Source organism: Thalassophryne amazonica, chromosome 21 (assembly GCF_902500255.1).
Source record: "Thalassophryne amazonica chromosome 21, fThaAma1.1, whole genome shotgun sequence".
NCBI classification, from domain to species: Eukaryota; Metazoa; Chordata; class Actinopteri; order Batrachoidiformes; family Batrachoididae; genus Thalassophryne; species Thalassophryne amazonica.
Window position 1 is genome coordinate 33,192,564 of NC_047123.1, and position 13,262 is coordinate 33,205,825.

General features: G+C 45.9%; 1 protein-coding gene across 3 annotated transcripts in view; it reads left to right on the top strand.

Moving 5' to 3' along the window:
* cdc42bpab (CDC42 binding protein kinase alpha (DMPK-like) b) overlaps positions 1–13,262 on the top strand; it is a 106,302-nt gene that overhangs the window by 83,557 nt on the left and 9,483 nt on the right. For all 3 annotated transcript variants that reach the window (XM_034161872.1, XM_034161871.1, XM_034161870.1), the window contains 11 exons: positions 443–662; positions 949–1,011; positions 1,109–1,362; positions 1,444–1,568; positions 1,658–1,872; positions 1,999–2,096; positions 2,213–2,297; positions 2,447–2,570; positions 2,647–2,764; positions 2,904–3,021; positions 3,117–3,274. In XM_034161872.1, coding sequence (XP_034017763.1) covers positions 443–662; positions 949–1,011; positions 1,109–1,362; positions 1,444–1,568; positions 1,658–1,872; positions 1,999–2,096; positions 2,213–2,297; positions 2,447–2,570; positions 2,647–2,764; positions 2,904–3,021; positions 3,117–3,274 — 1,578 coding nt within the window. The remainder of the gene's footprint in view (positions 1–442; positions 663–948; positions 1,012–1,108; positions 1,363–1,443; positions 1,569–1,657; positions 1,873–1,998; positions 2,097–2,212; positions 2,298–2,446; positions 2,571–2,646; positions 2,765–2,903; positions 3,022–3,116; positions 3,275–13,262) is intronic.

The following is a 13,262-nucleotide window of genomic DNA, read 5'->3' on the forward strand; positions in this document are numbered from 1 at the left end:
ACAGTGTACAACTTCTCATTTGACCTTGAGTAACCTTGAAAATTTTGGTTGCTGTAATCAAGCAGAATGTACTTTGCCCACTTGTACAGTATCTCTATGGATAAGTAGTTTGTATTTGTAAAGATAAGACAACATGCCTGTTTTTACAGAACTTATTTCTCTCTTTTTATTAAAAAAATGTGAGCATCAAAAACCCACAGCTAAAGTTTTTGTATATTTTTGTCTCAAACACAATAAAATCCAAGTATCTGATTCACTCTGATTGGTTTATTTCATGCTAAGCCAGAAACACACCCATTACTAATTAATCGGTTAAATACACCTTTACACCCTGCTTTAATTTCTGCTCGATTATAGAATGGGATACGCCCCGAAGGCTTTTGCGCTGTGCAAAATAAATGCGTTTTATCAGTAAATTCTAAAACTCATTTTGTTTCTTTAGGTGACAGCGTCTCAGCTTTCTCCATCCAGCAGCCACAAGCCCTCCATCCTGATCCTGGCTGACAGCGACCAGGAGAGGAACAAGTGGGTCGGCCTCCTCAACGAGCTCCACCGCATCCTCAAAAAGAACAAGCTGAAGGAGCGCTTTGTCTACGTCCCCAAAGAGGCGTACGACAGCACGCTGCCGCTGATCAAGACCACGCAGTCTGCTGCTATCATAGGTGCACAAAAACACTGTCAGTTAATTACTCAATAAAGAACAGAATTTACTGAAAGTGTGCAGCGTGCAGTAAATTAATTATTTCAGTACAGGATGTTCTGTATTTAGCCGTCTTGGTCACACTTGCTTTTTCAGCTCTATTTTTGGTGCTTTTGGCTCTTTGCTGAATTGATATATGAAAAATCCTCAAAGCTGGAGCTCATTGTTATGAAAACAAACTCTTGTCAGATGGAACATAATGTCCTTTTCTGTTTTTGTATCAAAATGTTTGCTTTTGTTTCCCCCAGATCATGAGCGTGTTGCCCTGGGCAACGAGGAAGGCCTTTTTGTAGTCCATGTCACCAAAGATGGTGAGATGTTTGCATGGATAGATGACGTGCACGGAGACAGTTTTAGTTTTTTTTTTTCTTCTTCTTCTTATTGCACGCTCCTGTTGTCCGTCCACAGAAATAATCCGGGTCGGTGACAACAAGAAGGTGTACCACATTGACCTGATCCTCCAGGAGCAGCTGCTGGCAGTCATCTCCGGCAGGAACCGCCACGTACGTCTCTTTCCAACGCAGGCGCTGGACGGCCGAGAGACAGAGTCCCACAAGCTGGCAGAGACGAAGGGCTGTCAGACCATCGTTTCCGGCCCCGTCCGGAATGGCTCGCTCACCTGCCTGTGTGTGGCCATGAAGAGACAAATCATCTGCTACGAGGTCAGGAAAAAGAAAAACCAGAGAGCTGTTCTCCAGAAGCTGAGCTGAAGGTTTGAACTGACTCAATCATTCATCCTGCAGGTCAATAAGAGTAAAGTGCGTCATCGCCGTCTGCGGGAGCTGCAGGCCCCGGGTCCCGTCCAGTGGATGGGTCTGCTCAGCGAGCGTCTCTACGTGGGTTTTCAGTCCGGCTTCACCCGCTACAGGTGTGGAGCTTGTTGGTCCTTCATCTGTACTCATAAAGAAGGAATAAATCATTCCTCTCAAGCACTAACGTGTATTGTGGTGTCTGCAGCGTCCACGGTGACTTGTCCCCAGTTAGCCTGCTGCACCATGAGGACCACACGCTGGCCTTCATCCCCCAGCAGGGCCTGGACGCCCTCTGTGCTGTGGAGATCTCCAGCAAGGAGCTGCTGCTGTGCTTCAGTGCCATCGGCGTGTACGTAGACTCGCAGGGTCGAAGGTCACGGCAGCAGGAGCTGATGTGGCCAGCTGTCCCCAATGCTGCCTGTGAGTCCAAATGTCCATTCAGAAAAAAAAAACTTGTCTATCAATCCTTTAGGTTTTTTCATGTAATTTACTTGAAAGTAGAAACTGATTTTGAGAAGAAGAGACTGAATGTCTTTTTGTCTTTAGGCTACAACGCCCCCTACCTGTCGGTGTACAGTGAGAACGCTGTGGATGTGTATGACGTCAACACCATGGAGTGGATTCAGACCATCCCTCTGAAGAAGGTCAGTGCTGGTGCCTCTGGCGCCCCCTGGTGGTATAGCTCTGTTGTCTTTGTTGGAACGTCACGTAAGAAAATGAATAAAATCCAGATTTGTAAGTTTGATTATCCATCATGCAGGTGCGACCTCTGAATGTGGACGGCTCGCTGAACCTGCTGGGGCTGGAGACGGTCCGACTTATCTACTTTAGAAACAAAACAGCAGGTAAGAAGCTCTGCCTCCATTAGTCCCGATTATAGGAACTATTCAAAGAAATGAAATGCACCAGCATGCTAAGTTAGCTGTAGCTTGTTTTTTAGTTTCTTTGTTTTCCAAATGGCTGCAGCTGTAAATAAGACATGTCTGTCTTTCAGAGGGTGATGAGCTGGTCGTCCCGGAGACGTCAGACAACAGCAGGAAGCAGATGGTGCGGAGCATGAACAACAAGAGACGCTTCTCCTTCAGGGTTCCAGAAGAGGAGCGTCTTCAGCAGAGGAGGTACCTCACATGCCGCCGGGAGCTTGTCCCCAGGCCCCGCTGGACTCTGTCCTCATCCGTCTGTTTGTCCTTCCAGAGAGATGCTGCGAGATCCAGAGATGAGGAACAAGCTGATTTCCAACCCAACAAACTTTAATCATGTGGCCCACATGGGCCCAGGGGACGGGATCCAGATCCTTAAAGACCTGCCTATGGTACACAGAGTCTGAGGACAAGTTTTTAGACTCAGACACTCACAACTGCTCCTGCAGGAGGGATTATTCTTACTTTTAAGGTTTCAGTTTCAAAGTCTTGTTTTTATTTTATTTATTTTTTTCTTGTGTTTTAATCCAGAATGTGCGTGTTCAGGAGAGCCGCGCCGGCTTCAGTGGTTCTGTCAGTATTCCATCGATCACCAAAAACCGGGGGGAGCCAGGCCGCTCCATGAGTGCCAGCAGTGGACTGGGCATACGTGAGTATGGACGGCCCCTAAAGTGCCTCTGGTGCTGCCTCGCTGAAACCGTTTATAATCGACCTCATCCTGACTGTTGCTCTTCCTGTGTGCAGGCGCGTCCTCACAGAATGGCAGCGCTCTGCGCAGAGAGCTGTCAGGAGGAAGCTACGGGTCCAAACGGCAGACCATGACCTCACCCTCCGAGAGCTCACTGTCCTCTGGCGGTGGTGTGGACTGTGGCGATGCACCGCTGTCACAGTTTGACAGAGAGGTCAGTAAATAAACACCTCAGACGTTGTGTCCCGTACGCACAGTGTGCGCTGCTGCTCGACTTTAACGCCACGTCTGTGCTTTACCTTAAGTCATCTAAATTTAGCTTTAAATGATCTCGAACGTTTACAGTTTGAGCTTTACAGATAGCCAAGTTGCTAAAGTGCCTGAGCTTCTGCTAAGTGTTTGGCCAAAAGTGATTGGACAGATTGTTGGTGCCGGCTGAAAAACTTTTTGGGCCCTATCTTTCACCCACCGCAGAATCCAGCATGTTTCAAAGATTTAATACTAGTTTGCAACCGACACAGCTGTTATTTACATGCCCAGTGCCCACGTTCTTTACATCGTGAGTCTACATTGTGTCGCGGCTCGTCTTTAGTCTTCTCAGGATGTCGTCTTTTAGATAACACAAACTAATTGCAAGTGATATGCTAGAAAATGACACAACACTTTAGAATAATTCAGCCTTAAGCAAGATAAAATGCACAGAGTTTTTAAGTTTATTTAAGCCTTCGACACAAAGCTTAGACAAACTGAGTCCTCTAGAGAGACTGAATAGGTGACAACCGCGCTCATCTATTTATTGGAGACCCGCGGGCATCGCTCCTCCTTCGACTTTTTTATTTATTTCATTCCCAAGACATGGTTTTCTATTGGAAGCGTCCTCTAGTGAACCCTAAGCAGGTGTTAGGCCATTATTTCAATGTGACAAACGCTCCCATTAAAACATGAAGGATTTACAACTGATTTTTTTAAAAGACCTTCAGCCACAGGTGCAGCTGGCCTGAGGCCCCCTCCGCACGTGGCCTCAGCCACACGTGCAGCTGGCCTGAGGCCCCTGCACGCGGCCTGCGGGAAAGCACCTAAAAGGCCTTGGAAAGCCCCTGACAGACTGAATGACTAATAGAGCCCTTTTTTTGGGGTTGAACACCTGCTAGTTCAACCAGAGGACATACAGTTCGGATCAGGACACTTGATAGTTCACAGTTCAAATATGGACCTAAAAATTCTTCTACAGTCCCTCCTCTGGGACTCGAAAGAGTCCCATTACATCAACTATACTCTTGGGTTGTTTACTGACAAGACATCCTCATTTGTGCATTGCAATAAAAAAGAAAAACACATCACTCGACTTACTGATAACTCTGGTGCGGATATGAATATCAGTGATACGTCACACGGTAAATATATTGAAGTGCAGGTGAACCTACATACTAAGGCACAAGGTGATCAATTAGCTGGATTATATCAACGCAAGGTGACATTCAAACATTGAGTTTTGGTGTAATTCAAGGCACTTAAAATGGCCACATAAAACAAGTTACAGCAACCTCTTAATCATGGCAAAGTAAAGGCTTTACATTGACATCAGTGCAACCAATCATATTCTGGCATCTATTGTCTCACTCGACCAGAGGCTCCAACCCATTATACCTGGTTCTACATATTATTTTGTTAAAGAGTCACACATTTATTATTTAAATGCATCAAATAACCCCTACGTTACCACTATTTAGTCAACCAATCAAGAAACTATTCTAAGGTTAGCGCAGCTATGTCTAGTTAAATGATAAACTCAATAAATGGTTTCCCTTCATGTCCGTCCTTAAGTCATTTGCCTTAGTCAATCATATAATGGTTTTCATTATAGGCCATTTCTCAACATTCTCCACTTTGTTTTTCTTCTTTTTCAGCTTGTTTTCTAATGCCCGTTTTGGCCAGACACCAAATTTAGGCAATGCATGTCTCTTGAGGCATGCTATAATTTAAGAAAAAAGGGGTCCCTATGGTGCATCTTTACTACTAAATCTACAAACACGCCGTGTAAGGGTCCCCTTTTTATAACTTTGCAATGTGATATCTATGTGTATGCATTTAGCTTTATCTGTGTTACGCAGATGATGGTAAGGACAGACATTTACCCAACCTTCGTTACTACATCTATCCTTCTTTGTTTTTATTTACACTCAGATTTCTGAAACCAGTCCGCAATTCAAACTCAAGAACCAAGATCATAGTCCGTGTTCAGTGCCATTACGTCAGTCCGCGCTCCTCAGCATTTACTCAGCATCTGAAGTTTTGGGAGAAGTTGGGGAACATGGGGAGGTTGGCCTTTCAGGGGTAGTGGGGGGAGGATCAGGAATTCTGGCTTTCAGACAGTCGTGCAGTTCTCTGATGGATCTTTCCAGCTCCTTGTGCTGCTTGGCCAGGTTGTACAGGGCCCCCAGAGAATTCTTGCCCACATTCAGGGTGGTGGTGGCCAGCCCTAGCTGTTCCCTTTCCATATGCTCCATCATGCAGGCTAGCATGTCCATACTCAACTGAAGACCACACAGTTGAGTATGGAGGCCCTCCTGAGCACAAGAGATGTTGGCATTGTCACGGTGTATCCTGAACAGGTATGCAGCTGTCTGACTTAGTTGTGGCATGATTTCCTCAAATAGCTCATGGGGAATGTGATTTGTGAGGGGCAGGAGCTGCTCCAAGGTTTTTGGAACAGACTCTTGTGGAAGATGAAGCTCTCGAACCAAGATTGCCATGTCCTGTGGGGTGACCATGACCAGATTAAGGTTGTGCAATCCAGGGACAGGAAGTACAAGGGGGAAGGCATTTCGTGTGTGGGGGGAGTATTGTTGATGTCGCACAGGCAAGTGGGTGGACACTCTGGGCATTTAGCAGCCTGTACAAAGCTCCCCTCTGTCCTGGTGGGTGAGTTCGGCTAAGGTCTACCCCTGCTGATCCTCCTCCAGAGGTACTGGGCTGATCAGAATATCTCTCCTGCCTTGGGGGTGGAAAGCTGGGGGCAGGTCCTAGCAGTGAAGTGGGTCGAGGATGCACTCGGGCGGTTGCTGCATATGGCCGACCTTGGCTGCCTCCCCTGGAGGGTATCGTTGCCACTGGCACATGTGACTGTCTCCATGCTGTTCCAGAGTCCAAAGGGTCTTTCAGTGATGGTGGACTCCTCGGCCGACTCTTGCTGCAGGCAGATTCTGTGAAGCCGTCATCGCCAGGTGCTGGAACGATGAAGATCCTTCTGTTGCCAACTGGTTAGAGCTGCTGGATGGAAGGCGGCTGTGGCGACCAATCATGTCTCGACCATCCCTCCTGTATATCCTCTTCTCCAAACAGTTCTGAGAGTCCAATCAGACTTGATAGAGGCAGATCAGGCATAGGTCCCTGATCAGGGGAGTCTGGTCTCTCAGCCATACTCCTGTGTCCTAGTAATATACATATACGTTCATTATTACAGCTCCATGTCATTCTTTCAGATATTGTCTATCCTATCCCTCATTTTTGTGGGTGCATGTGTGTGAATGTAAATGTGCGTGCATGTCTTCTTCCTCGTCTACAATATCACCAAGCACGGTCCATCCCAGTCCTCCCTATCTGGGGTATACGCCACAATATTAGGGAGCTGGGGGCTGTCGGGGAGGATAATTGGTATTTCATCCATTTCCATATATTCTGGTTCTCTGTCTGTTTCGTTTGTGCTTTCTTCTAGGGCTCGGATGGCTAACAGTGGGAGCTGTCCTACTGTGGATGAAATCAATTTATTGACCAGAAATTTTATCAAGGGAATACCACAACATATTACCAGCAAGACCCGCCACCCCTGTTAGTGCCAAGATTACACCTATCTGGTATAACCAGTCTTTCCATGATATCCACCCTCTCCTTAGAGTCCCAAACAGTGAAAAATAGTGGGCCAATATTCATTCCATTCCCTACAATGTATCCAAATCGTCAGTTTCATTTCTCCTTCCTATGGAGTTACTTAACAGTTCCTGTTGCATCTCCTCAAGTGTGATTAAGAGCTCTGTCAAATTTCCGTCTTCCCCTGTACGCATGGGAATAGCTGTGCAACATTCGGTGGCTTTGATCATAATACAAACTCCTTGTTCATCAGCCATCATCATCTCGATAGCTAATCTATTTGCATTGTCATTAGCGAGGTGGCGTGCAGTTGTTCGGTTAAGGCTCCTACTGCTGCCAATGTCCAGTTCAGGTATCTTTGCTGATTATACCACAAGTAATTAATCCACTGCACCTCCTGGAACCTAGAACGGATTTTTGGAGTAACCCCGAACAGAGCCATGCCCATCCCCATTTATCCGCATCTTCATCTGCTTTAACTCTGCTACTGTCTATGGCTTCTAAACTGTCGGGGTATCCCTTCTGGTATCCCGTTTCTACTGTGATGTTGTAGTCTGTTTTAAACGTCATTATTCCTCTTTTCTTACGAAGTTTCTGTGCATGGGTTTGTATTGAATTTTGGCATTTCAATTACTTTTATAGCTCCTGTGAGCATCACAGGAGCACAAAGGCCCTTCCAATTAGGGGACAGCGATGACAGGAGTTTCCTTCTTGTCCGCATATCCAAAAGATGTCAGCTAAGGGTACCGTTCCCTTAGCTAAATTTGGAGTAGATACCCATGAAGCATGGGTGAGATTCAGTCCAATTACAGACCCCCCTGTGGCCGTACTATTTGTTCACACTGTATGCCTGCTTCTGGCAGGGTGTGACAGACGTAATGTTCCATGCTGTTTGGCCGGTTTGTATTCTTGCTGCTTTTGCATACACTGTATGTGGTGTTTTGGCTGGGTCGTCCCTACCTGCCAATCGCTTATGTATTGTGCTACTAAGCCTTTAGCTATACAGAATGGGGGTATCATCCCTTTCTCTATTTTAATCATAGGTGGAACGGTTCCTTCTGTACTTAGGGGCACTGGACAAAGTTTACTGTCGGCAGCATATTTTTCATCACCTACTGCCATTTTCATAACACATTGTGTATAGCATTCTGCTTGGTCTGAGTTATGTTGGGGGACTCCTATAACAGTTGTTGATATCAGGTAGGGGTTTAGCCTGAGGTATCACACCTTTCTGTGACAGGCTATGCAAGGCTTTTCACTGATCTGCCTAGCCGAAAATTTCAACCATTGGTAAAATAAATTGGGTCTTCAACCCTTGTGTGCGGCTAGGTCTGTACTGGGATCCCATCTCCCTAAGTGACTGCTTGTTTCTAGGCTTCTAATTGTCCTCTTTTTCCTTGGTTTGATTTTTACCCATTTTGTGGCTTCATGTACTGTAACAGTTACGTCTTGCTTGGTTTCCCTGCATCCTCTTTTATCACAAATTACCTCTATGTTGAGTGTTCCCTCCTCTTCACATTTGATGCTAATGGCTTCGCCTAATATGTAATCCCCCAGCTTTCCCTGTATTCCTATGTTCTTGTAGGCTTTTGATTTAATGTATACCAAATTATATGTTTTTCCTGTGTTTAGAATGCCTTGTTTAGCTGCTATTGCGGCCATGGCCACGGCACAGTCCGTTGTATGTTTTGGATGTCTATTTTCTCCCATACTGACCACCAGTAGTATTGTCAGTCCCTTGAATAATTCCTTAATCATTGCTCTGCTGACTGTTGAGATGTGCTACTAAGTGAGCCGTCACTAGATGAGCTGTCACTAGGGATGTGTGGTGTATCTGTGCTTTGTCTGGGTTGTACTTCCTGCGGTTCTTCTGTCGGTAAATCTACTGAGTTGCTGTCCGAGTCTGATGTCTCCTGTGGCCTGTCTATCTGTCGGTCTGTATTTCTGTCTGTCTGTTGGCCTGCGTCTCCAGTTGTTTCTGAGTCTGCATCTGAGTCTGTCGCTGCTCTATCTGGCAGGGATCCACTACTCTCTGAAGCTGTGCGTCGTCTTTGTTCAATCAGTCTCTGTGAGCGCCTTGGCCAGTGTTCGCCTGGCTGCAGGGAGGCGTGGCCTTCCCTCGGTGCTTCTTCTGGCTGCAGGGAGGCGTGGCCGTCCCTCGGTGCTGCTGTAGGGTCTCTGGCTTCTCCTGCTTCCCCCCTTGGCCCGGCGGCTCTGCCAAGACGAGCTTGCCGAGGACGCAGGGGCGCTGGGCCACCAACCCTACAGCAGTGGTTTAAATGAAACCAAGTGTCCTTACCGTCTACTTTGACTGCTGTACGTGAGGCAAGAATAACTTTAAAAGGACCTTCTCGGCGGGGCCTGTCCCACTTCTTTTTGAACACCTTGATGTAAACCAGATCACCAGGCTGGATGCTCTGATTTTCAAGTGGAATCTCTGCTTCTCTGTCTTCTGTAGCACCTTTGACCTGCAAAAAGATAGTTTTGTGTATTTGGGTTAACTGTCTCAGATAATTATGCCATTCGTCTTGTAGCTGCTCCGGCGATGGTCCTTCGTAGGGTCCTCTCAGGTATGGAATAGGCATCGGCCGACCTGTAAGAGCTTCAAATGGTGTCAAATGGGTTAGTCGGTTAGTTTGTGAGCGCATTGACAATAAAGCAAGCGGCAACGCATCCAGCCAGGTTAGTTTGCCATTGCTGTCTGCTATGATTTTTGCTAGTTTGTTCTTTAAAATGCCATTAGCCCGTTCCACCGCCCCATTTGATTGGGGGTGATAAACACACCCAAACTTCTGTTTGATACCCAATTGTTTGAATGTTTCTTGTGTAACCTTGGCTACAAAAGCCCTACCGTTGTCAGATGAGATAGTATCTGGAATGCCAAATCTTGGAAAGACGTCTCGGCACAAGAATTTGGCTACCGTTTTATGGTCTTGATTTGCAGAGGCTACTGCCTCAATCCATCGGCTGAATCTGCATATCACTACCCAAACATATCTCATTCGTTTAACTCGGTTTTCAGCTCCCATGTCTATGAAATCCATCATAAGATGTCTGAATGGCCCATCAGGGACCGGAATGTGGGCTAAAGGGGCTGTGAATGATTTCCGGACATTGTACTGTGCACATACCTCACACTCATTCAACAAACGGTCCACTGTTGCTGCCATATATGGTGACCACCAGACAGCTTTTAGTTTGTTCATAATTTGGACTCGCGAACAATGATCGGGTCCGTGGGCCCAAATGATTGCATGTCGTAATAAATTGGTGGGTAACACAAAATGTCCATGACTACTGCGCCACAGCTTGTCCGCTGGCCCCTGACTGCGTGTCTCAATAGCGCCTCGTTTAACCCACATTCGTTTTTCTTCTCCACTGGCCCTACTTTGAGCCACTATCAGTGCGTCAAGTGAAACCAGTGGGGCACAATCTTGGATGGTTAGCAGGGGAAACATATTTTCTCCTTGTGCTCCTTTGCGAGCTGCGTCATCTGCTAGGTTGTTACCTTGAGCTATGATGTTATTATTCTTTTGATGACCTGCACATTTAATGATGGCTACCTCAGACGGTAATTGGAGAGCTTGTAACAGTTGGGAAATCGCTTCTCCATGAGTGACAGGGGTGCCATCTGCTCTCAGGAATCCCCTTTGTTTCCAAATGTTTGCATGTACATGACATACGCCATAAGCGTAGGCTGAGTCTGTGTAGATATTAACACGTTGATCTTTAGCTATCTGGCAAGCCATAGTTAAGGCTTTGATTTCTGCCAGTTGGGCTGAACAAGGCTGATCAATTCCTTGGGACTCCAGTAATTCAAAGGTTTCGCCATCCGTGTTTAGTTTAACAATCCCCATACCCGCATGCAATCCCTCGGCATCCCGAAAGCATGAGCCATCCACGAACAGGGTTAGATCTGCATCTATGGCGTGATTATACAAATGTTCTCTGGCTCTCAAAATTTCTCTGTCTCTGCCACACAGTTATGTGGAGTACCATCTAACGGTGTGGTCAATTTGGTGGCGGGATTCACCGTGTGACAACGTTGTATTGTTATTTCTGGAGCGGACAACACAACTTCATATCCAGTGCGTCTAGCTTGTGTTAAGACAAAACGTTGACTGGTTAGCAGGGCATGTAACTGATGCGACGTGTACAACGTTACTGCATGTCCCATGATTATGGATGATGCTTTTTGAAATGCAAAGGCAGCTGCTGCTAGACCCTGATAGCATGGTGGCAATCCTGTTTCAATGTTGTCAAGCTTTGTACTATAATAGGCCAATGGTTGTTTTCCTTCATTTGTTTCCTGCATTAGTACAGCACAAGCATATCCAGTTTTTTCAGTAACATACAAATGGAAAGGTTTCCCATAATCTGGGTTACCTAACGCGGGAGCAGATTGCATGTCTGTTTTTAGGGCCTCAAAAGCTCCCGTTGCCTCATCTGTCCAGACGAGGAGAGCTGCATTGCTTGTTTGCCCCACTGCTCTAATCATGGCACGCAAAGGTGCAGTTTTTATAGCATAATCACAAATCCACGGCCGACTGTACCCTGCCATCCCAAGGAATGAAAGCATCTGTCCCACTGTTTGGGTTTGGGAGCCTTGATTATAGCCTCCACTTGGCTTGGGGCTATACATCGCGTGGTCCCACACAACTGTCTTCCCAAGTATTCTACTTGTTGTTTGCAGAACTGCAATTTGTCCTTACTTACTTTATGACCTCCATCTGCCAATGCATGCAATACAATTAATGAATCTTTTTCACACTGTTCTTGAGTCTCTGATGCAATAGGAGATCATCCATATATTGCACCAATGTACTGGGTATGTCAAGGTGTTGTAAATCTTCAGCCAGGACTTTGTTAAGATGGCTGGGGACAGGTTCAGTCCCTGAGGTAGCCGTGTATACGTTAGCTGTTGTCTCAGAAATGTGAATGCAAACAAATGTTGTGAGTCTGGGTGCACAGGCACACTGAAATAGGCTGAACACAGATCGATTACTGTGTACCATTTTACTCCAGCAGGGATGCTTGATAGTATAGTATGCGGATCAGGTACTATAGGTGCATCCATTTCTATTATTGCATTGATAGGACGCAGATCATGTACCAGCCGATACTCTTTGGTATTGTTTTTAGGGATAGGATAGATAGGAGTATTGCATGGGCTTGCAGTTTTTATTAGAACTCCAGCTGCCATTAGTCCCTTAATTACTGTTTTTATGCCTTCAATAGCCTGAGGTTTTAATGGATACTGCCTTTGGTGAGGCAGTTTTGCTCCCCGTTTTACTTTTATTTTTACTGGTAAGGCTGTTTTTACTAGTCCTACATCCGTTTTGCTTTGGACCACACCACTGGTGGTATTTGCTCTAACAATTTCTCTTGTTGGGCCGATAACACCATCTGTCCCTCTGGTCTAGGATTGAGCTCCACTTTTTGAGCTATAGCCTCATCATTTACTTTTAAATTAATTCGTATAAACTGCTGGTCTTTTGACAGATGTACTTGTGGACTTTCCATGTTTTGCCATTCTTCAACTTCTGAGGCTGTCTTTACCATTGGACCTAGGTCATGGGATTCGTACTTTTCTGAGACTAAAAGGGTCACATGAGGCGTGGCATTTGGCACTTGATACCATTGTTGTTCAGCTGAAGTTAGCTTGACAGAAGCTGCGGCCCCTTGGGGGCCTAAATAAATTTCTGTGGTGGTTATGTGAAACAGCCGTTGATTCATCAATGCATCCCAGCAGCATGCATAGTCAGTTTGTTCTTGTTTGGCATCGAACATCAGGGTGACATGTAAAGGTAAACTAGGTGTACGTACTGCTTCATAGTGTTGTTCTGCCCAGGGCTTCCATTTTTCCCATTCCAGTTGAAGATTTGAATTTTCTGGTTGTAACTTCAGCCAGTATACCATGGGTTGCACAGGTCGGACCTTGTTTTCCATGTCCATAAGCACCATAATGTTGGCGAGTGCTTCGTCAGGAAAGTGTATTTGCAGTCCTTGGTGGGTACACACTATCTGGGTTTGTAGCTTACATAAAATGTCTCTTCCCAGCAAATTCACAGGTGTATTTTGTGAGTATAACAGGGGTGCTTCAATTGTTTTTCCTGCAATCGTTACAGGAAGTGGGCGTGTAAAAGGTATTATTTGAGTTTTCCCAGAGAAGCCGATGGTCTTAATTACAGACCCAGAGAGGGGGGAGATGAGCGCCCATTTTCCCTATGCAAGAGTATGTTGTCCCTGTATCCACCATGAACGGGAAATCTCTGTTTTGTATATTAACAGTGACGGTTGGCTCTTCCTTAGGTATCATCGAAATAGCCAATGCC